The 22,513-nt window shown below is 47.1% G+C and overlaps 1 protein-coding gene across 1 annotated transcript in view; it reads right to left on the reverse strand.

Moving 5' to 3' along the window:
* Positions 1–21,555, reverse strand: part of LOC133806437 (cilia- and flagella-associated protein 91-like) — a 73,493-nt gene extending 51,938 nt beyond the window's left edge. The window contains exon 1 of the mRNA XM_062244538.1: positions 21,450–21,555. Coding sequence (XP_062100522.1) covers positions 21,450–21,555 — 106 coding nt within the window. The remainder of the gene's footprint in view (positions 1–21,449) is intronic.
* Between the last annotated feature and the right edge of the window lie 958 nt (positions 21,556–22,513).

Consider the following 22,513-nt stretch of genomic DNA (forward strand, 5'->3'; position numbering starts at 1 on the left):
TAGTAGTAGTAGTAGTAGTAGTAATGGTGGTTGTAGTAGTAGTGGTTGTAGTAGCAGTGGTCGTAGTAGTAATACTTGTAGTAGTTGTAGTGGTAGTGGTAATGGTATTGGTAGTGGTAGTGGTAGTTGTAGTAGTGGTCGTAGTAGTAGTGGTGGTAGTACTGGTAGTAGTAGTAGTAGTGGTAGTAGTATTAGTAGTAGTAGTAGTAGTAGTAGTGGTGGTAGTAGTAGTAGTATTGGTAGTGGTAGTGGTAGTGGTGGTGGTGGTGGTAGTAGTAATAGTGGTAGTGGTAGTGGTTGTGGTAATGGTAGTAGTTGTAGTTGTGGTAGTAGTGGTAGAAGTAGTATAGTAGTAGTGGTAGTGGTAGTTGTAGTTGTAGTGGTAGTGGTAGTGGCTCACCAAGAACCATGTCGCGGCCCGACCCTTCGAACCCAGAAAAAACCACCATTTTCAATCCCTAAACCTCACCTTAAGCCACCCCATAGCGCCTAACTCAAAACCAATTGATAATAACAACATTAGAATTATTTAAGCAACATAATCCAACCACAAATCCAGCCCAAGACTCACCAAAACCCCAATTCCAACTTCTGAAATTTCAAACCCACAGAACTCAAAACCAGCCATGGAAACTCTCAAATTCAACCATCAAACTTTAAATTAAACCTTACCTCAACTGTAGAATCGATTCTCCAAGGGTCCCTTAACCTATCTTCAAAGTTTCAAGCCTCAATTTCCACCTTGAATGTCAAAACCATAACCATTTAAAACTCAGCCATTTCTTTAAGTTCTTAACCCCAAAAACGAAAATTCAAAAATTACCTTAGCACTAGCTCAGACCTTGATCAGTTCCTGGGCTAATCCTCCAGACTATTTCCCCAAATTCTAGCTTAATTCCAGCAATTCCCTCTCAAGTTCAGTAGTTCTTCCTTTGCTATGAGAGAAGAGAGAGAGAAGGGGAATTAGGGTCGGTTTACACTTTTCTGTCTAGTATCTTCTAAGTCTTCCAAGTATATCCTTGGTTTATTAGACTAATCCCAAAGCTCGGGGTGCCAGAAACGTCCCCGAGGCCAAAACGGTAAAATTCCCCAATAATCCCGCCTAGACATCCTAACCCAAATATATCTCCAGTTATTCATTTTCATCACCTGATAGTCTAAATCACTACCTGATACCTAAAATACCCCTGACTTGTCCAAAGTCAATTATAATACCCCGTTGTGACTTTTCCCGCTATCTAGCCCTAGGATCGCCTCTAGTCGCCGGCTGCAGAATTATCCACATCATAATGTGTTTCTCGCATATATCTCAAACATATATATCACATCATCATATAATATCACTAATTATCATATACATACTATTAATCATACATTTACGCATTTAAATCAATAGCATTCATTCTAATCCTAGTTATGCCCTCCCGGCACACTAATCAAGGCCCTTAAGCCTTATTAGCGAATTTGGGTCGTTACAACTATCCCCTCCTAATGAGAATTTCGTCCTCGAAATTTACCTGAATAGCTCGGGATACTGATCCCGCATCGCTGTCTCTAACTCCCAGGTCGCTTCCTCGACCCTGCTATTTCTCCACAGCACTTTAACCAGCGGAATCGTCTTATTCCGCAACACTTTATCTTTTTGGTCCAAGATTTGAGCTGGTTGCTCTTCGTAAGCCAAATTTGCCTGTAACTCCAAATCTTCATGCCTCAATAAATGAGTCACATCTGAGACATACTTTCGAAGCATGGAGACATGGAACACGCCATGAACTCCAAACAACGATGGCGGCAAGGCTAACCTGTAAGCTACCTGACCAACCCTTTCCAGAATCTCGAACGGTCCAATGAATCTAGGGCTTAGCTTGCCCTTCTTTCCAAACCTCCTCACCCCTCGCAGAGGTGAAACTCGAAGAAAGACGTGGTCACCAATCTGAAACTCCACGTCCCTACGCTTAGGATCAGCGTAACTCTTCTGCCTATTCTGAGACGCGAGCATCCTAGCCCGGATCTTCTCTATGGCCTCACTTGTCTTCTGTACCATATCTGGCCCCAGATATCTCCTCTCACCCATCTCATCCCAATGAATGGGTGATCTACACTTCCTCCCATATAACATCTCATAGGGAGCCACTCCAATCGTTGACTGATAACTATTGTTGTACGAGAATTCAATCAACGGAAGGTACTTACTCCATCAACCCTCAAAATCAATCACACATGCTCTGAGCATATCCTCCAACACCTGGATCGTCCTCTCAGACTGTCCATCAGTCTGAGGATGAAAGGTTGTACTGAACTTCAACTGAGTTCCCAAAGCTTTCTGTAAACTACCCCAAAACTTGGAAGTGAAGATAGGAACCCGGTCTGACACAATAGACTTAGGAACCCCATGGAGACGTACGATCTCCCTCACGTACAGCTCAGCGTACTGATCCATAGTGTAGGTCGATCTCACTGGAAGAAAATGGGCCGACTTGGTTTATCTATCCACTATCACCCATACTGAGTCATGAAATCCTACTGTCCTGGGTAAACCTCCCACAAAGTCCATGGTAATGTCCTCCCATTTCCATTCAGGAATACCCAATGGCTGAAGCAACCCTGCTGGTCGCTGATGCTCAGCCTTCACCTGCTGACAGGTCAAACATCTGGCAACGTACTCAACCACATCCCTCTTCATCCCGGGCCACCAATACAAAGTCTGTAGATCTTGATACATCTTCGTGGTACCCGGATGAAGTGAGTACGGCGTCGTATGAGACTCATCCAGTATCTCTCGTCTGATCCCCTCATCAGCTGGAACACAAATCCGTCCCTGATACCGAAGTAAACTAACCTCAGAAACAGAATATTCCTTAGCCACTCCCGCTACGACATCATCTCTAACCCTCTGTAACTGAGCGTCTACCAACTGCCCTTCTCTGATCCGCTCTAGCAGGGTCGACTGCAGAGTAATATTAGCCAATCGGCCTACCACCAACTCTATCCCTGCTCTAACCATCTCATCAGCTAACTTCCTCAAAATCTGAACAGAACTATACAACTGACCTGGACCTCTGCGGCTCAAAGCATCAGCCACTACATTGGCTTTCCCTGGATGGTAAAGAATATCACAATCATAGTCCTTTACCAGTTCCAGCCAACGCCTCTGTCTCATATTCAGGTCCTTCTGTGTAAAGAAATACTTCAAGCTCTTATGGTCAGTGTACACCTCGCACTTCTCCCCATAAAGATAATGCCGCCAAATCTTCAAGGCAAAAACCACTGCTTCCAACTCCAGGTCATGAGTAGGATACCGCTACTCGTACTCCTTCAGCTGTCATGATGCATAAGCTACAACCTTCTCATTCTGCATCAACACACAGCCTAAACCCAACCTCGATGCATCGCAATAAACAACAAACTTCCCTTCCCCCGAAGACAGACTCAACACTGGCGCTGTAATAAGCCGTCGCTTCAACTCTTGGAAACTGTCTTCACATTTGTCTGACCAGATAAACTTCAAATTCTTTCTTGTCAATTCTGTCATCAGTGCTGCTATCTTCGAGAAGCCCTCTACAAACCGCCTATAGTAACCTGCTAACCCAAGGAAACTCCACACCTCCGAGGCGTTCCTTGGCCTCGGCCAATCCCTAACTGCCTCTATCTTAGACGGATCCACCTTAATCCCATCTGCGCCAACAATGTGTCCAAGGAATGTCACTTCAGGTAACCAGAACTCACACTTCTTAAACTTAGCATACAACTGATTCTCCCTCAACCTCTGAAGTACCTGTCGAAGATGAAACTCGTGCTCTATCTCTGAACTGGAATACACCAAGATGTCATCAATGAAGACTATAACGAACTGATCCAGAAAATCCTTGAACACCCTGTTCATTAAATCAATAAAGGCTGCTGGGGCATTGGTCAAACCAAAAGACATGACCAAGAACTCATTGTGCCCATACCGCGTTCGGAAGGCCGTCTTAGGTATATCCTCATCCTTGATCCTCAGCTGGTGATAACCAGATCGAAGATCAATCTTCGAGAACACTGTCTTACCCTGCAACTGGTCGAACAAGTCGTCAATCCTTGGTAGGGGGTACTTATTCTTGATGGTCAATTTGTTCAATTCTCGGTAGTCGATGCACATCCTCAAAGTCCCGTCCTTCTTCTTAACAAACAGAACTGGAGCACCCCACGGCGAATAACTAGGTCTGATGAACCCCAAATCCAGAAGCTCCTGCAGCTGTATCTTTAACTATTTCAGTTCCGCCGGTGCCATCCTATATGGTTCCCTCGACACTGGCTCTGTCCCTGGTTCCAACTCAATAACAAACTGAATCTCCCTACGCGGCAGCAACCCAGGCAAATCCTCAAGAAACACATCCAAGAACTCACAAACCAATCTGGTGTCCTCCGATCCAACTGGTGAAACTCTGGTGGTATCCACCACACTAGCCAAAAAGCCTATACATCCACCCTGCAATAGATCTCTGGCCCTCAATGCAATTATCCTGGGTACGCGGGGTCCATGCACCGCTCCCACAAAAACAAAGGGATCCTCGCCCTCTGGCTCAAAGGTTACCATCTTCTTCCTACAATCAATGGTAGCTCCATACCTAACCAGCCAATCCATACCTAGAATCATATCAAAGTCCTCCATACTCAACTCAATCAAGTCTACTGATAACTCCCTACCATCAACTAACACTGGCAGTGCCCTAATCCACCTCCTAGATACTACCAGTTCCCCTGTAGGCAATATAGTCCCAAACCCTGAAGCACTATACTCACTAGGCCTACACAGTCTATCAATCACCCTATCAGATACAAATGAATACGTAGCACCAGAATTAATCAAAATGGTAAAGGGAGTGCCAGCACTAGAAAGCTGACCTGTCACTACCGAGGGACTAGCCTCGGCCTCCGCCTGCGTCAAAGTGAACACTCAAGCTGGAGTCAAGCTGTCCACCTTTCTTGTCTCCCCCTTCTTCACCGTCGGGCAATCCTTCCTGAGGTGTCCCACCACCCCACACACATACACATAGCAGGCCATAGCCCGACACTCGCCCGGATGGCGCCTCTTGCACCTCGTGCACTCTGGATAAGTCCTCCATGAATCACCGCCTCCCTGACGGCCACCCTGAGTACCCCGACCTCTCCTATCAGACCTAGGAGCGATTGGAGTATCAGGAGTCTTCCTCTTAAAATCATTAGGGCCTCCGCCCCTACTAGAACTAGAATATGGAGGCACCGCCCTTCGGCCCTCCTTCTTGCTGCACTATCTCTCCATATCCTATTCTCTGCTTCCTCAGCGGTCAGAGCCATCTCCACAGCCTGGGCATAAGTAGTCACTCCAGGAACTATGGTAATTCTTACATCTCGGGCTATCATAACATTCAACCCTCTAATAAATCTGTCCTGCCTCGCTGCATCAGTAGGCACAAGATCTGGTGCGAACTTCGCAAGTCTATCGAACTTCAAGGCATATTCTGTAACTGTCATACTGCCCTGAACCAGTCCCACAAACTCATTCACTTTCGCTGCCCTGATGACAATGTTATAATACTTCTGATTAAACAAATCCTTAAACCCTTCCCAAGTCAATGTAGCAACCTCTCTAGTCTGTGATGCCACCTCCCACCAGATTCGGGCATCATCCCTCAATATAGGTGGCACAGTCCACCCTATCATGTCCTTCCACTCTCATAAAATCAAGGATGGTAGTGATCAAAGTCATCCACTGTTCAGCATTTAGTGGATCTGGTCCACCCTCAAAGGTCGGGGGCTGTTGCTTCCTGAACCGCTCATACAACGGTTCCATCTTGTTCCCAACATCAACTGGCTATACCACAGGTACCAGTGCCGGTGGCACAACAGGGGAAACACTCCCAGATGGAGCCTGCTGCAGAATTCGGATCTGTTCGTCTTGGCTCTGAAGCCTAGCTTGCATTTCTTCCATTAACTGCTGCCAGTTCTCAGGGACTGGCGGAGGGGTCGGGCCCTGGTCATCGTCTCTATCCCCTGACCTGCCGGCTAGTCGTGTGGATTTCCTTGAACGCATAACTATTCAAGTCAATCTGCAATCAACGACTCGGCAATTAGGCTATGATGACAGGTTAATAATCTTTCCATAATCCACCACTGAAACTCCACTCATTCACAAGCAATCAAAGTATAGCAATCTATCCATATATTCATTCACATGCACAACAATGCTAATAAGCACGCCTCAATAACATCATGCAATAGTCAAGGGCCAGGCCCTATCAGTATCTCATGCTCCCTATTCATCAAACAGATATCAACAATCATATCTCACTCAAGTCATTTAAGCACATAATCATGCATACACAATTACCAAACCCTGAGTTGAGCTTGTCTCCCGCAGCGAATGTACATATCCAGCCAGTCTTCAGAACCCATAAACCTAGGATGCTCTGATACCAAGTTGTAACGCCCTGGATAGCCAAGACCATTACACTGTGTGTTTGTAAAGTGCCAGACTTGCTAATCAAGTCATTTAAATAAAACCGTGTCATTGAAACTATAAAGGAACTAGGGTTAAAAACGTTTTGGTCTCAAAAACCACATTTTCATTAAAAAGTATCATCTATTACATGGGATCCCAAAAGTATTAAGTTCAAAGACCGTTTACAAAAGACACAAGGTTTATGTACAACAACCAGCCATACTAAGGCAAAACAAGCAGTTAGGTGATCCCTGTCCTGGTCCACTCCTCGACCGTGGCGGTCGAACCGCTGGCTATGTACATTTCACCTCGGAGCTCTCCACCTCAGGCTTGGTCCATCTTGCCCTTGCCTTTACCTGCACCACGTAGCACCCGTGAGCCAAGGCCCAGCAAGAAAGCACAACAACAACAGAGCATAAGCATTAAGTAGTCAAGTCAATAACTCACATTGCATCACATAGCCTCAGTCAAATAACCATTCAATATAGTCAAGTATTCCTCATACTAGGCATATCATTTCATAACATACATAGTTTATAACAATAACCAGGGCTAGCGCTCACAGGCTGCTCCCTCTGTTATCCCAGTGTTCATGGCTCCCAGTGGCCAAATCGCGCTCTACGCGCTATTAGTATGTACGACACCCTTAGGCCGCTTTTACATGTCCCATGGCGTGATACCAACATTGACACGATACAACTCACGGGAGCACTTAGTCCCATCACAATCATATAACCGGGTGCAGTTTTCTTACCTTTAGCTTTCAGATGAATTAGCTACGGGCGACACTCCTTGAGCGCGATCCGATCCTCGAGACCTAGCTAGACACCTAGTCACAACCATGAGGAAAGACACCATTAACAACCTTAAATGAGTTTCCAAACCAATTTCTAGTACTTGGAACATTGAACTTCACCAAATATAGTAAAAGACTCAACCCCGAGCACCCTAGGTTAAATTTCCAAGCCTAAAATCTAAAAATCCCAAAATCCCTTAAGCGCCACGGCATAGGTCACCCATGCCGCGGCATGGCCCCCAAACAGAACCTCCATAGGTACAAAAACAGGTAAGGGCCGCAGCATTGCTTGGGCCATGCCGCGGCCCGCCCTTCTTCTTCAGCATGCAACAACTTCGAAGGGCCGCGGCTCACCAAGAACCATGCCGCGGCCCGACCCTTCGAACCCAATAACACCACCATTTTCAATCCATAAACCTCACCTTAAGCCACCCCAAAGCCCCTAACTAAAAACCAATTGATAATAACAACATTAGAATTATTTAAGCAACACAATCCAACCACAAATCCAGCCCAAGACTCACCAAAACCCCAATTCCAACTTCTAAAATTTTAAACCCACAGAACTCAAAACCAGCCATGGAAACTCTCAAATTCAAACATCAAACTTTAAATTAAACCTTACCTCAGCTGTAGAATCGATTCTCCAAGAGTCCCCTGACCTATCTTCAAAGTTTCAAGCCTCAATTTCCACCTTGAATGTCAAAACCATAACCATTTAAAACTCAGCCATTTCTTTAAGTTCCTAACCCCAAAAATGAAAATTCAAAACTTACCTTAGCACTAGCTCAGACCTTGATCAGTTCCTGGGCTAATCCTCCAAACTATTTCCCCAAATTCTAGCTTAATTCCAGCAATTCCCTCTCAAGTTCAGTAATTCTTCCTTTGCTATGAGAGAAGAGAGAGAGAAGGAGAGTTAGGGTCGGTTTACACTTTTCTGTCTAGTATCTTCTAAGTCTTCCAAGTATATCATTGGTTTATTAGACTAATCCCAAAGCTCGGGGTGCCGGAAACGTCCCCGAGGCCAAAACGGTAAAATTCCCCAATAATCCCGCCTAGACATCCTAACCTCAAATATATCTCCAGTTATTCATTTTCATCACCCGGTAGTCTAAATCACTACCTGATACCTAAAATACCCCTGACTTGTCCAAAGTCAATTATAATACCCCGTTGTGACTTTTCCCGCTATCTAGCCCTAGGATCGCCTCGAGTCGCCGGTTGCAGAATTATCCACATCTTAATGTGGTTCTCGCATATATCTCAAACATATATATCACATCATCATATAATATCACTAATTATCATAAACATACTATTAATCATACATTTACGCATTTAAATCAATAGCATTCATTCTAATCCCAGTTATGCCCTCCCGGCACACTAATCAAGGCCCTTAAGCCTTATTAGCGAATTTTGGTCGTTACAGGTAGTGGTAGTAGTAGTTGTAGAAGTAGTAGTAGTAGTAGAAGTAGTAGAAGAAGTAGTAGTGGTAGTGGTAGTGGTAGTCGTAGTAGTAGAAGTAGTAGTAGTAGTAGTAGTAGTAGTAGAATTAGTAGTAGTAGAAGTAGTAGTAGCAGTAGCAGTAGCAGTAGCAGTAGCAGTAGAAGTACCAGTAGCAGTAGTAGAAGAAGTAGAAGTAACAGTAGCAGTATTAGTAGTAGTAGTAGTAGTAGTAGTAGTAGTAGTAGTAGTAGTAGTAGTAGTAGTTATAGTATTCATGGTAGTAGTAGTATTAGTAGTCACGGTAGTAGTAGTAGTAGTAGTTGTTGTGGTAGTGGTAGTGGTAGTGGTAATAGTGGTAGTTGCGGTAGTAGTAGTAGTAGGGGTAGTGGTAGTAGTAGTAATAGTAGTAGTAGTAGTAGTAGTAGTAGTAGTAGTAGTAGTAGTAGTAGTAGTAGTAGTAGTAGTAGTAGTAGTAGTAGTAGTAGTAGTAGTAGTAGTAGTAGTAGTAGTAGTAGTAGTAGTAGTAGTAGTAGTAGTAGTAGTAGTAGTAGTAGTAGTAGTAGTAATAGTTGTAGTAGTGGTAGTAGTAGTAGTGGTGGTAGTAGTGGTAGTGGTAGTAGTAGTAGTAGTAGTGGTAGTAATGGTAGTAGTTGTAGTAGTGGTGGTAATAGAAGTAGTAGTAGTAGTAGTAGTAGTGGTAGTAGTAGTAGTAGTAGTGGTAGTGGTAGTCGTAGTCGTAGTCGTAGTCGTAGTAGAGGTAGTGGTAGTGTTAGTAGTAGTCGTAGTAGTAGTAATCGTAGTAGTAGTAGCAGCAGTAGTAGTAGTCTAGGTTTTTCTCTTCGTGTTCCCTTAGCTTGGTAGTAGTAGTTGTAGTAGTAGTAGTAGTAGTAGTAGTAGAAGTAGTAGAAGTAATAGTAGTCGTGGTAGTAGTAGTAGTAGTAGTCGTGGTAGTAGTAGTAGTAGTAGTAGTAGTAGTAGTAGTAGTAGTAGTAGTAGTAGTGGTAGTGGTAGTGGTAGTGGTAATAGTGGTTGTTGCGGTAGTAGCGGTAGTAGTGGTAGTGATGGTGGTAGTGTTAGTAGTAGTAGTAGTAGTAGTAGTAGTAGTAGTAGTAGTAGTAGTAGTAGTAGTAGTAGTAGTAGTAGTAGTAGTAGTAGTAGTGGTGGTTGTAGTAGTCTAGGTTTTTCTCTTCGTGTTCCCTTAGCCTAGTAGTAGTGGTAGTAGTAGTAGTAGTAGAAATAGTAGTAGTAGTAGTAGTAGTAATAGTAGTAGTAGTGGTGGTGGTGGTACTAGTGGTAGTAGTGGTAGTGGTAGTGATAGTGGTGGTGGTAGTAGTAATAGTAGTAGTGGTAGAAACCGTAGAAGTGGTAGTAGTGGAAGTAGTGATAGTAGTAGTGTTGACGCGGTTCTTCGCCAACAGGTAATTAAGAGAAGAAGAGAAAGGGATTAGTACTGAAAGTAGAACCGTCACAGATATGAAATCTTAGAAAATGAACTAGGTGACTCAAGACACGTTTTTTAAGTGGTTCAAAGGTTAAAATCCTTCTACTCCACTAGTCAGTATTATTCATATATTCTGGGTATTTGGTTTACAAAGTATATGGCTCTTCAGAGACTATTTTTCCCAACCCCTATCAACTCCCAGGGTCCCCATATTTATAGGAGAAGGCACCTGGAAGTTGGTAGGGAGGTCATCCCGTGACCTTACCATTTGTCATATCAACTCTGTGACATTTATGATTAATTCCTAAACCTGACACATAAGTGTGGTCTAATCAGTATGTAAGGAGATAATGGGCCGCAAGGCCCAACCCAGCCGTGGGTGTCTGAATGCGCACGTTCTTTCTGCGTGTCCGAGAAGTCAGGGGGATATCGGACACGTGATGTCAGATATATGCACGTTTATCTTGCGTGTGTTGACTTTACAAAGGGTCAGAGATCCATGGCCAGCTCGTACCACGAGCTGCTTCCCTGAACCGACCTTCAGCCTTCAGGCCTTCTGATGCCTTCCTCCAGTCTTGGGGGCCCTTGGCGAGCCTTTGAGGATCCCTCGAGCTAAGAAGGTACGATGTGGAAACAGGATCTCCGGCCTGGGGGAGTCCTCCGACTAAACCATGATTAGTCTGAGGCTCAACCTGCTAATCAGCCCGTGGGAAAACCAGGGCGTACACCTGCCCCCCAAGCTCCTGCTCGTGGTATATGACGTCATATATAGAAGACCATAGTAGGGGCTTTTAGACTTCCCCACAACCCTTCACATTCCATTCTTTGTGCAGGCGTCTGATACATGGAACGTCGTGGGTGGTGACGGTACGTTTTACGAGAACCGCATTTAATGGCCTAGCCTATTGCCCAGCCGTCGTTTCATATTTCGATTGGAAGGCCTTGGATCCCTCACTAGGGCCATCCAAGAGCCTTCTTCACGTGATCCTTCCCTTATATAAAATGGGGGTGGCCACCCTACGCACGGGCCATCCCTTCATTCAAAAATTTCCCAAATCTCTTTCCTTCTTCCTTCTCTGACTTTCAGAAGAACGAAACCCTCGACTCTACTGCCACCATTTTCCTTGTCCAAGAAGCTTAGGCGCGCGAGTTCGTCCAAAGCTTTGGAAGCTACTGCACCGATGAGGCTCCTACCAATGCAACACTCTCGTTTACCATCCAGCCATATACTGTAAGTTTTCTGACCCTGTTCATTTTGAAAACATGCCACTGTAGCTTAGGTAAAAAAAATTACTGTAGCCGCATGCAAGGGTTTTCTGGGTTGCGTGGGTAGGAGGGTGACAGCCCCTTTTAGGCTAGGGCACACTTGTTTTAGGAAATCGCCTTAGAGTATGGGTTCCAAGATGCTTCTTCAGGAACAATTTCTGGTTAGGATCTTTAGGAATTTTGGGTGCAAAACTGGGTAGCTTAGGGGATACGCCTCAAAAGCGGTTTTGCAACGTTCTGCCTGTTGAAACTTCCCCCCCAAGGAAAATTTTTACTCTGAACCCCCTGACACACGAATTCCGAGTAATCTGGGATCTGTTGGGAGCATATGCGCGTGTTCATTGAACTGCGTGGTTCCACTCTCCACGGGCTGGGCTTACCTCAGCTCGTGTAAACAATAATTGCTTCGTCTTTCTGCTTGGGTCGCCTTTTCTAAAGTGTTTTCTTTTGTTCGATAGGCGACCAGATGGCTCCAAAAAGGAATCTGCCTCAGAAGAACGTGGGAAGCTCGGTCTCCCAGCAAGAGAAAGGAAAGGCGGTGATGTCAAGCTCGCCGATCCCCCACTTCGGGCCAGCCGTGGAGAAGCAGGTCGAGGTGGCCCCCGATGCATTCTTTGAGGCGGAGAGAATCATCTCAAAGGTAACCGACCAGGCAAAGATCAACAAACTCTTCCTCACCCACAACATCCCACTGGGGAAAGCCTCCGTGATTGCCCGACCTGTTGCGGAGGGCGAGCAGAGTTGCACGCCACTCGACGAATCGTTCGCGGCCTGGAGCGGTGAACACTTCAAGGCAGGGGCTTTCCTTCCCCTGGATCAGTACTTCACTGATTTCCTGAATTATGTGGGGTTGGTCCCATTTCAGCTCCCCCCCAACTCCTACCGTCTGCTGGCGGGGTTGAGGTATCGCCAGGACCAAGGCTCAGCTCGAGGAGATGGAGGCTGAGCGCCAGGCCGCCCTTCAGGAAGCTCAGGCGGCGAAAGATGCGCTGGCGGCTTCGAAGGCCGAGCTAGAGAGGATCCGCTCAAAGAACCGAGAACTTGAAACCTCCCTTTCCACTTCGCGAACAGATCTCGAGGCAGCGAAGACCGAGGCCCAGGCCACCCTGGAGGCCGCCTTGGAAGCCGAGCGGGCCATCTTGGAGCAGTCCATGCAGGACCTGTTCTATCACTGCTGGGCCCATAACCCGGATGCTGACTTCTCTTTTATGCCGCCGGACCTCTGGGCTTTTTTGCTGCCGAAGCTCCAAGCCCGCCTAAACAAAGAGGTACCGCCCTCGGAGACTGGGGAAGCCTCTGGCGTGGCGGAGCAGGGCGAGACCGCGACCTTATTTTTTTTATATAAGCTTAGTTCATGCTAACCGTTATTTATATCCCGAGCTCTTTAAGAAAGAGCCACGACCAATAAACTTAAGTTAACTTCCAAGTTTTATGACCCGGTTAAAACCAAGAACTTATTTTGAAAACTTAGTTCGTGTTAACTTTTATCCTTATCCCGAGCTCTTTAAGAAGAACCACGATCAATAAATTTAAGTTAACTTCTAAGTTTTATGACCCGGTTAAAACCAGGAACTTATTTTGAAAACTTAGTTCGTGTTAACTTTTATCCATATCCCGAGCTCTTTAAGAAGAACCACGATCAATTAATTTAAGTTAACTTCTAAGTTTTATGACCCGGTTAAAACCAGGAACTTATTTTGAAAACTTAGTTCGTGTTAACTTTTATCCTTATCCCGAGCTCTTTATGAAGAACCACGATCAATAAATTTAAGTTAACTTCTAAGTTTTATGACCCAGTTAAAACCAGGAACTTATTTTGAAAACTTAGTTCATGTTAACTTTTATCCATATCCCGAGCTCTTTAAGAAGAACCACGATCAATAAATTTAAGTTAACTTCTAAGTTTTATGACCCGGCTAAAACCAGGAACTTATTTTGAAAACTTAGTTCGTGTTAACTTTTATCCATATCCCGAGCTCTTTAAGAAGAACCGCGATCAATAAATTTAAGTTAACTTCTAAGTTTTATTACCCGGTTAAAACCAGGAACTTATTTTGAAAACTTAGTTCGTGTTAACTTTTATCCATATCCCGAGCTCTTTAAGAAGAACCACGATCAATAAATTTAAGTTAACTTCTATGTTTTATGACCCGGTTAAAACCAGGATAGGACTTAGTTCGCGTTAACCCTTATCCATAGATAAGAGTCAACATCTAAGTCGTTACGGAGACCTGGTTATATCCAGGTACCATATGCCTCCCAAGTAACTGGGAAAGGGTCTTTCGTGGTTACTTTAAAATCACACTTGAAAATAAAAAGAAACATTTGATTTTTATTTATACATAGAAAGTGGCCTTCCAGGCCTTACAAGTGGATCATTGATAGTATTTCTTTAAGTGGATGGCATTCCAAGTCCGCGGGATCGCCCCTTCATCAAGTCGAGCTAACTTATAAGTTCCCTCCTTGATGACTTCGATGACCTGGTATGGTCCTTCCCAGTTTGGTCCCAAAACCCCATCTTTGGGATCTTTTCCGGCCAGGAAAACTCTCCTTAGGACCAAATCGCCAACGCTAAAGGCACGTTTTTTGACCTTAGTGTTGAAGTAGCGAGTGATCTTTTGCTGGTAATGGGCGAGCTAGAGTTGCAAATCCTCTCGCCTTTCATCGATAAGGTCTAGGGAATTGCATAGGAGCTTGTGGTTCCGATCTTGGTCGTAGGACTGGACTCTATGCGACAGAACTTTAACCTCCACGGGGAGGATTGCTTCACTCCCAAAGGTTGGGGAGAAAGGAGTGTGACCCGTGGAAGTCCGATGTGAGGTCCGGTATGCCCACAGGACCTGGGGGAGCTGTTCTGGCCAAACCCCCTTTGCCTCATCTAGCCTCTTCTTGAGGCTTGCCTTTAGAGTTTTGTTCACAGCCTCGACCTGGCCGTTCGCCTGGGGATATGCCACGGACGAGAAGCTTTTCACAATTCCGTGCCTTTCACAAAATTCAGTGAACAGATCGCTGTCAAATTGAGTGCCATTGTCGAAGACGATCTTCTTAGGTAGGCCAAATCGACAGATGATGCTTTTCACCACAAAGTCGAGTACTTTCTTCGATGTTATTGTCGCCAACGGCTCTGCTTCGACCCACTTGGTGAAGTAGTCAATGGCTACCACGGCGTAACGGACCCCGCCCTTTCCGGTGGGCAGGGCGCCCACTAGATCTATTCCCCAAACGGCAAATGGCCAAGGAGCCGAGATCATTTTTAGCTCGACCGGAGGAGCTCGGGCAACCACAGCGAATCGCTGACACTTGTCACACCTTTTCACATACGAGATCGAGTCTTTGGACAGAGTCGGCCAATAATAACCTTGCCTGAGAACCTTTAAGGCCAGGTTTTTCCCCCCAGTGTGGTCTCCGCAGAATCCTTCGTGAACTTCCTGCAGGATGGCCTTCGCTTCACTTGGAAGAACGCACCGGAGGAGAGGTAGGGAGTGCCCACGTCGGTATAACACTCCTTCGACTAGCGTATATCTAGGAGCTTGATAAAGGACTCGCCGTGCGTCGTTACGTTCTTCGGGTAACCTGCCCTCGACGAGATACTCAAGAATGGGAGTCATCCAGGTCGGCCTAATATCAATCATCTTGATCTCTGCCCGATCTCCTTCTATACTTGGTTTTTCCAAGAATTCTATTGGCACCAACCCCAGGGTTTCTGTCTCTCCCGAGGTGGCGAGTTTGGCGAGAGCATCTGCGTTGGCGTTCTGCTCCCGAGGTATCTGTTCGATCGACCCTCGCCCAAATGCAGACAGCTCGGCTTTTACTTTTGCCAAATAGGCGGCCATCTTGGGTCCCCGCGCCTGATATTCTCCCAGAACCTGGTTCACCACGAGCTGGGAGTCACTGAAGCACTGGACGGAGCTCGCCTTTAGCTCACTAGCTACCCTCAGCCCAACCAACAAAGCCTCGTACTCTGCCTCGTTGTTAGACGCCTTGAACCCGAACCTTAGCGCCGAGTGGAATCTATGTCCCTCGGGGGATATCAAGATGATTCCAGCCCCGGAGCCGTTCTTGTTAGATGAACCATCAACGAAGATCTTCCACGACGAATGTGGGGAGGCGACCTGAGGCAAGCATTCTGATGGATTCTCCTGGAATCCCGTGCACTCCGCCACGAAGTCGGCCAAGGCCTGAATTTTTATGGCAGTTCGGGGAGTATAGAAAATCTCGAACTGACTGAGTTTGACCGCCCACTTTAACAAACATCCCGATGCTTCAGGCTTTTGCAAAACCTGCCTTAAAGGCTGATCGGTCATGACGTGTACAGAGTGGGACTGGAAGTACGGCCTGAGCATTCGCGAGGCCGTGATTAGGCAGAACGCCAGTTTTTCCATCATTGGGTATCTTGATTCTGCTCCAAGGAGTCTCTTGCTGATGTAGTAGACTGGCTTTTGAACTTGGTCCTCTTCTCGTACTAGCACGGCGCTAGCTGCATCCTCAGTGACGGCCATGTAGAGGAAAAGAGGTTCTCCCTCCTTGGGCTTGGATAGCACAGGCGGTTCAGCCAGATGCGCCTTCAGGTCGAGGAATGCGCTTTCGCATTCTACTGTCCACTCAAACTTCTTGTTTCCCCAGAGTAGGTTGTAGAAGGGCAAACACTTGTCGGTTGATTTGGAAATGAACCGGTTGAGCGCTGCCACCCTTCCTGTGAGGCCTTGGACATCCTTTCTCGACCTAGGGGAAGGAAGCTCGAGCAGTGACCTGATCTTGTCGGGGTTTGCCTCGATTCCTCAGGTATTGACTATGAAACCCAGGAATTTCCCCGATGCGACATCGAAAGTGCACTTCTGAGGATTGAGCCTCATGCCATACTCTCGCAGTATGTTAAAACACTCTTCCAGGTCGGAAATGTGGTTGTCGGCAGTCTTTGACTTGACCAGCATGTCATCGATGTACACTTCCATGTTTTTTCCGATCTGGTCCTTGAACATTCTGTTTACAAGCCTTTGATAGGTAGCTTCGGCATTCTTCAGGCCAAATGGCATGACCTTATAGCAATAGACATTAGTCGGGGTCATGAAACTGGTATGTTCCTGGTCTGCCGGATTCATGGCGATCTGATTGTAGCCTGAGTACGCGTCCATGAAGGACATGAGCTTGTGCCCCGCCGTGGCATCCACCAGCTGATCGATCCTTGGCAATGGAAAGCAATCCTTGGGGCAGGCTTTATTCAGGTCGGAGAAGTCAATACAGGTCCGCCACTTCCCGTTGGGCTTTGGAACCAGCACGGGATTAGCGACCCAGATTGGAAATTTGGCTTCGCGGATAAAACCACACTTTTTGAGCCGGGCCACTTCTTCCTCAAGGGCTTCGGCTCGGGTCGTTCCTAAACGCCTCTGCTTTTGGGATTTGGCAGGAACATTTTTATCCAGGTGGAGTGTGTGCATGATGACACTCGGGCTGATCCCTATCATGTCCTCGTGCGACCATGCGAACACGTCCAAGTTTTTCTGCAGAAACGTAGTCAGCTCCGCTTTTCTTTGGTCACAGAGGTTCTTCCCAAGCTTAACCGTCCGTGATGGGTTTTGTTTATCAATGTTCACCTCCTCGAGCTCTTCAATAGCCTGGAGCTCGGATCTGTCCTCGCCTACACGGGGGTCAATGTCCTCACTTAAGGCGAGCTTTTCCTCTTCGGAAATCTGAGGTTTTTCAATCTCAGGAGCCGCCTTTGGTCCCTGAGATTCCTCTTCGCCCTGAATGGCCATTGTCAGCTGCCCGGGTTTAGATTTTCCCTTCGTGGAAATGCTGTAGCATTCCCTGGCAGCGAGCTGGTCACCCTTGATAGTACAGACTCCTGTTGAAGTAGGGAACTTCATGGCGAGGTGTCGGATGGAAGTGATAGCCTCGAAAGCTATGAGCGTAGGTCGGCCCAAAATGGCATTGTAGGCAGCGGAGCAGTCAATGACCACGAACTCGAGTAGTTTGGATACTGTCTGAGATTCTTCTCCTAGGGTGACCACCAGCTCGATCGTCCCTATTGCTGCTGATCCTTCTCCCGAAAAGCGATATAGCATCATCGAGGTTGCCTTTAGCTCGGCGACGGTCAGACCCATCTTTTCTAAGGTGGATCGGAATAGGAGGTTCACCGAGCTCCCATTGTCCACCAACACTCTCCTTACCATCTGGTTGGCGAGCTGGACTGCTACGACCAAGGGATCGTTATGAGGGAATTGGACATGGCCTACGTCTTCCTCCGTGAAAGTTATCGGTTGTTTCTCTAACCGTTGCTATTTTGACTGACGTTGCTCCGGGACGAACTCCGCTCCGTTGTGAGCCTTTAATTCATTCACATATCTCTTCTGGGCGCCTCTACTCGTGCCAGCCATATGCGGTCCTCCAGAGATGGTGGATATCTCTCCCTCGACCACGGGGGGAAGGACGTCCTGATCTATCCGAGGCCCGGGCTGGCTAGCTGGGACCTCTGGAACGGGTCGACTTGCTGGGACTCTGTTTCGCGAGTATTGCGCCAGTGGGCCTGCTCAGATGAGAGTTTCAATTTCATCTTTGAGATGCCTACAGTCGTCGGTATTGTGGCCGACGTCGTTATGGAAACGGCAGAATTTTGAAGTATCTCTCTTTCCCTTGTGGTGCTTTAATGGCTCCGGCCTTTTCCAAGGGACCCGAGCAGCGTTGGCCAGGAAAATATTTTCCCTGGACTGGGTGAGCTCGGTATATGTTGTGAACACGGGCTTGAATTTATCCACAGACTTATTCTTCTTTTGATCGTGATGGCTGTTTTCGCCATTCCCCTTTCTTTTACCACCACCGGCCTGGTTGTTCTGCGCGACGTCGGGAATCGCCACTACGATCTCTGTCTCCGTTCCACCGGGCTTCTCGGGAATCTGGCTGGTCCCCACGGTGGAAGCTTCAGCTTCTTCTAAGTTTATCCACTCTTGGGCTCTGTTAAGGAATTCGCTAACCGAGCTGACTCCCCTCCTTTGAATATCTTTCCACAGGTCTCCACCGACCAGGATTCCGGTCCTCATGGCCATGAGCTTGGAGCTATCGTCAGCGTCTCGGGCTCGAGCAACGACATTCGCGAATCTGCTCAAGTAGGCTTTTAGTGTCTCACCGGGCTGCTGTCTCACGTTAGCTAGGGAGTCGGCCTGGACTCGGGTGGCCTGAGAGGCGCGGAATGCCCTTTTGAAGTCAGCCGAAAAGGTCTTCCAGGAGCTGATTGACTGCCTTTTACTCTGCTTGAACCACTGCCTGGCAGGTCCAGTCAATGTGGAAGGAAAGATCAAGCAACGCAGCTCTGGGCCGATGTTATGGGCCATCATTAGGGTGTTGAACATCCCTAAATGGTTCGACGGGTCTCCGTCCCCGTTGAACTTTGACAAGTGAGGCATACGGAAGCCAGACGGGTATGCCGTCGCTGCTATGTTGGGGGCGAAGAGCTCCATTTCGTCACCCGAATCATATTCGTCTTTTTCTTTTTCTGATAGGAGCTTTCTCATCAGTTCCTCCATCTGATTTAGGCGCTCGAGGGTTTTGTCCTGAGATCCAGGGTTATTCCGGGGCTGTTCAACAACTCCGGACCCGTTGTACTTATTAGGTGGGTTGTTGCCCCCCCTATCTTGAGATAGGTTATTTGGGACATTCCCTCCGTTACGTACTTCGGATCGGACTCCCACTGAACGGGCCTGGCTACCATCTCTGGTTCGATCGTCTCTGTGAGAGTTGAGGCAATCTCGGAGGTCGCCTCCCTGTGTAGTCTGGTGACTTTGCGCCGAACTTAGTCGCTGACGCAGGTCTCCTCCCGAGAGATCACTCCGGCGGCTGCCGGTCCAATGACTCCTGCTGGACAGGCTCGGAGTGCGTCTGTGGTGGTGAGGACCTAAGCTTTCTCCAGGCGCCCTGCTACGTCGGGAAGGTCCTGCAGATGGTGGGTTTCTCCTACTACTTCCGTAAGCCGGGATGTCTCGGACGAGCTGAGGAGATGGATTATCTGATTGGAGAGGGAGGATGCCTGACTGGGGAGGCGATCCTAGTTCCGTCTGGACGGATCAAATTTGGTGGGGGCCTTTCGGCCCTGCCAGCTTGCTGGTCCCGCTCTGGGCGAGCTGGACGAGGTGTAGGACGGTCTCCTGGGACGGGCTGACGTCGCTGGCCCTCCCCGGATCTCCTTCGGGAATTTCCTCGAGCTCTTCTGGGCGTTCTCGAGGAAGGTTGAGAGCTAGGAGTTGACGTCCTGACCGAACGGTTGTATTGCTGTTGTCCGACCCCAGGCATTTCCCTGAAGTTTGCCTCTCGATGGTGTGATGAAGGGGTGGAGTTGGCTGCATGAGGTCTACCCGACCGGCTATGTCTGGGCCGATTACCCCGGTGAGACTTAGGAGCCTCACCTTGCCTCTCTCCAACGTTAACGTTGGTTGTGAGAGGGGGTAGTCGAGCCAGAATATCCTGGATTTGCCGACTAGCAGTTGCTAACTGGCTCCTCAGCTGAGCGTTCTCCATCTCCACCGCAGTATAATAACATCGATTCGGATTAGGTGGCCGGGGCGCTGAACTACCAGTGTCATCTTGGCCTGCCGGCTGCTTTCCTGGTCTCTGTTGGACTTCAGGAATTTGTTCATCAGGGATGGCAATATGGTGGGCCTCCTGCCCATCCTGCTGCTCTGTTTCGTTGCCATGCCTGGATCGAGTGGTCACCATAGTTGGATGTTTGTGGTAGTACTAATCGAACTTGCTCTCAATGAAAGCACCAAACTGTTGACGCGGTTCTTCGCCAACAGGTAATTAAGAGAATAAGAGAAAGGGATTAGTACTGAAAGTAGAACCGTCACAGATATGAAATCTTAGAGAATGAACTAGGTGACTCAAGACACGTTTTTTAAGTGGTTCAAAGGTTAAAATCCTTCTACTCCACTAGTCAGTATTATTCATATATTCTGTGTATTTGGTTTACAAAGTATATGGCTCTTCAGAGACTCTTTTTCCCAACCCCTATCAACTCCCAGGGTCCCCATATTTATAGGAGAAGGCACCTGGAAGTTGGTAGGGAGGTCATCCCGTGACCTTACCATTTGTCATATCAACTCTGTGACATTTATGATTAATTCCTAAACCTGACACATAAGTGTGGTCTAATCAGTATGTAAGGAGATAATGGGCCGCACGGCCCAACCCAGCCGTGGGTGTCTGAATGCGCACGTTCTTGCTGCGTGTCCGAGAAGTCAGGGGGATATCGGACACGTGATGTCAGATATATGCACGTTTATCTTGCGTGTGTTGACTTTACAAAGGGTCACAGATCCATGGCCAGCTCGTACCACGAGCTGCTTCCCTGAACCGACCTTCAGCCTTCAGGCCTTCTGATGCCTTCCTCCAGTCTTGGGGGCCCTTGGCGAGCCTTTGAGGATCCCTCGAGCTAAGAAGGTACGATCTGGAAACAGGATCTCCGGCCTGGGGGAGTCCTCTGACTAAACCATGATTAGTCCGAGGCTCGACCTGCTAATCATCCCGTGGGAAAACCAGGGCACGTAACATTTCCTTCAGTATATGAATTTTCCTCTCAAACTGTCCATCTGTCTGAGGATGATAGGCAGTACTAAACTGCAACTATGTACCCATAGCCTTCTGCAGGCTCTCCCAAAACTTGGAGGTGAAGGTGGGATCCCTGTCAGATACTGTCGACCTTAGAGCCCCATGTAGTCGTACAATTTCCTTTACATACAGTTTAGCACACTACTCCACTATATAAGTTGTCCTAATAGGAAAAAAGTGGGTTGATTTGGTGTACCTATCCACAATCACACACAATGAACCATGTTGTCCCACAGTCTTTTGTAATCCGACCATGAAGTCCATGGTGATATCCTTCCATTTCCACTCTGGAATCCCTAAAGGCTGCAGCAACCATGTTGGCCCCTGATGTTCAGCCTTTACATGAGAACAAGTCAAACACTTGGCCACATAATCAACCACATCCCTCTTCATTCCCAGCCACTAGAACAAGGTTCTCAAATCTTGGTACATCTTTGTCATACCCGGATGTAAGAAATAGGGAGTGGTATGAGACTCATCTAAAATCTCTCGCCGGATATCGGAGTCCATCGAAACGCAAATCCAACCTTTGTACCTCAGAACACTCATCTCTGAAATAGAAAAGTCCTTAGCCACTCCGGCTAAGACGCCCTTTGTGTGTTCCCTCAACTGGGGATCCTCCCCCTGTGCTTCCTTAATCCTCTCAAAGAGCGTGGATTGAAGAGTGATGTTGGCTAGCTGACCAACTACCAACTCAATACCTACTCTAGTCATCTCTTCAGGTAACCTATCTGATATCTACCTTGAACTGAATAACTATCTTGGGCCATTCTGACTCAACGCGACGACCACCACATTGGCCTTCCCAGGATGGTATAGAATATCACTGTCATAATCCTTTACCAACTCCAGTCAATGCCTCTGGCTCACATTCAGATCCTTCTGAGTAAAGAAGTACTTCAAGCTCTTATGGTCAGTGTATATTTCACACTTCTCACCATACAAATAGTGCCTCCACACCTTTAGTGCAAATACGACCGCTGCCAATTCCAGATCATGTGTGGGATATCTCTGCACATACTCCTTCAGCTATCTCGATGCGTAGTCTATAACCTTTCTGGCTTGCATCAATACACACCCCAAACCTTGTTTGGAAGCATCGCAGTAGACTACAAACTTCTCATTGTCTAACGGCAGACTCAATACTGGAGCGGTGATTAGTTGCTGCTTCAACTCCTTGAAACTGTTCTAACACTAGTCTGTCCTCACATACTTAGTCTTCTTACGTGTCAGTTCGTTCAACAGTGTGCCTTTTCTGGAGAATCCTTCAATGAACAGCCGATAGTACCCTGCCAATCCCAAGAAACTCCTAACCTCCAGTACACTGCTCGGCCTGGGCCAATATCTCACTACCTTAATCTTACTTGGGTCCACCAGAATCCCCTCCTCACCAAAAATATTTCCTAGAAATGTTATTTCGGGTAACCAAAACTCAAACTTGCTGAACTTAGCATATAATTTGTGTTCTCTCAACCGTTGTAGAACCAGGCGAAGATGGTGCTCGTGC

Source organism: Humulus lupulus, chromosome X, assembly GCF_963169125.1.
Source record: "Humulus lupulus chromosome X, drHumLupu1.1, whole genome shotgun sequence".
Lineage (NCBI taxonomy): Eukaryota > Viridiplantae > Streptophyta > Magnoliopsida > Rosales > Cannabaceae > Humulus > Humulus lupulus.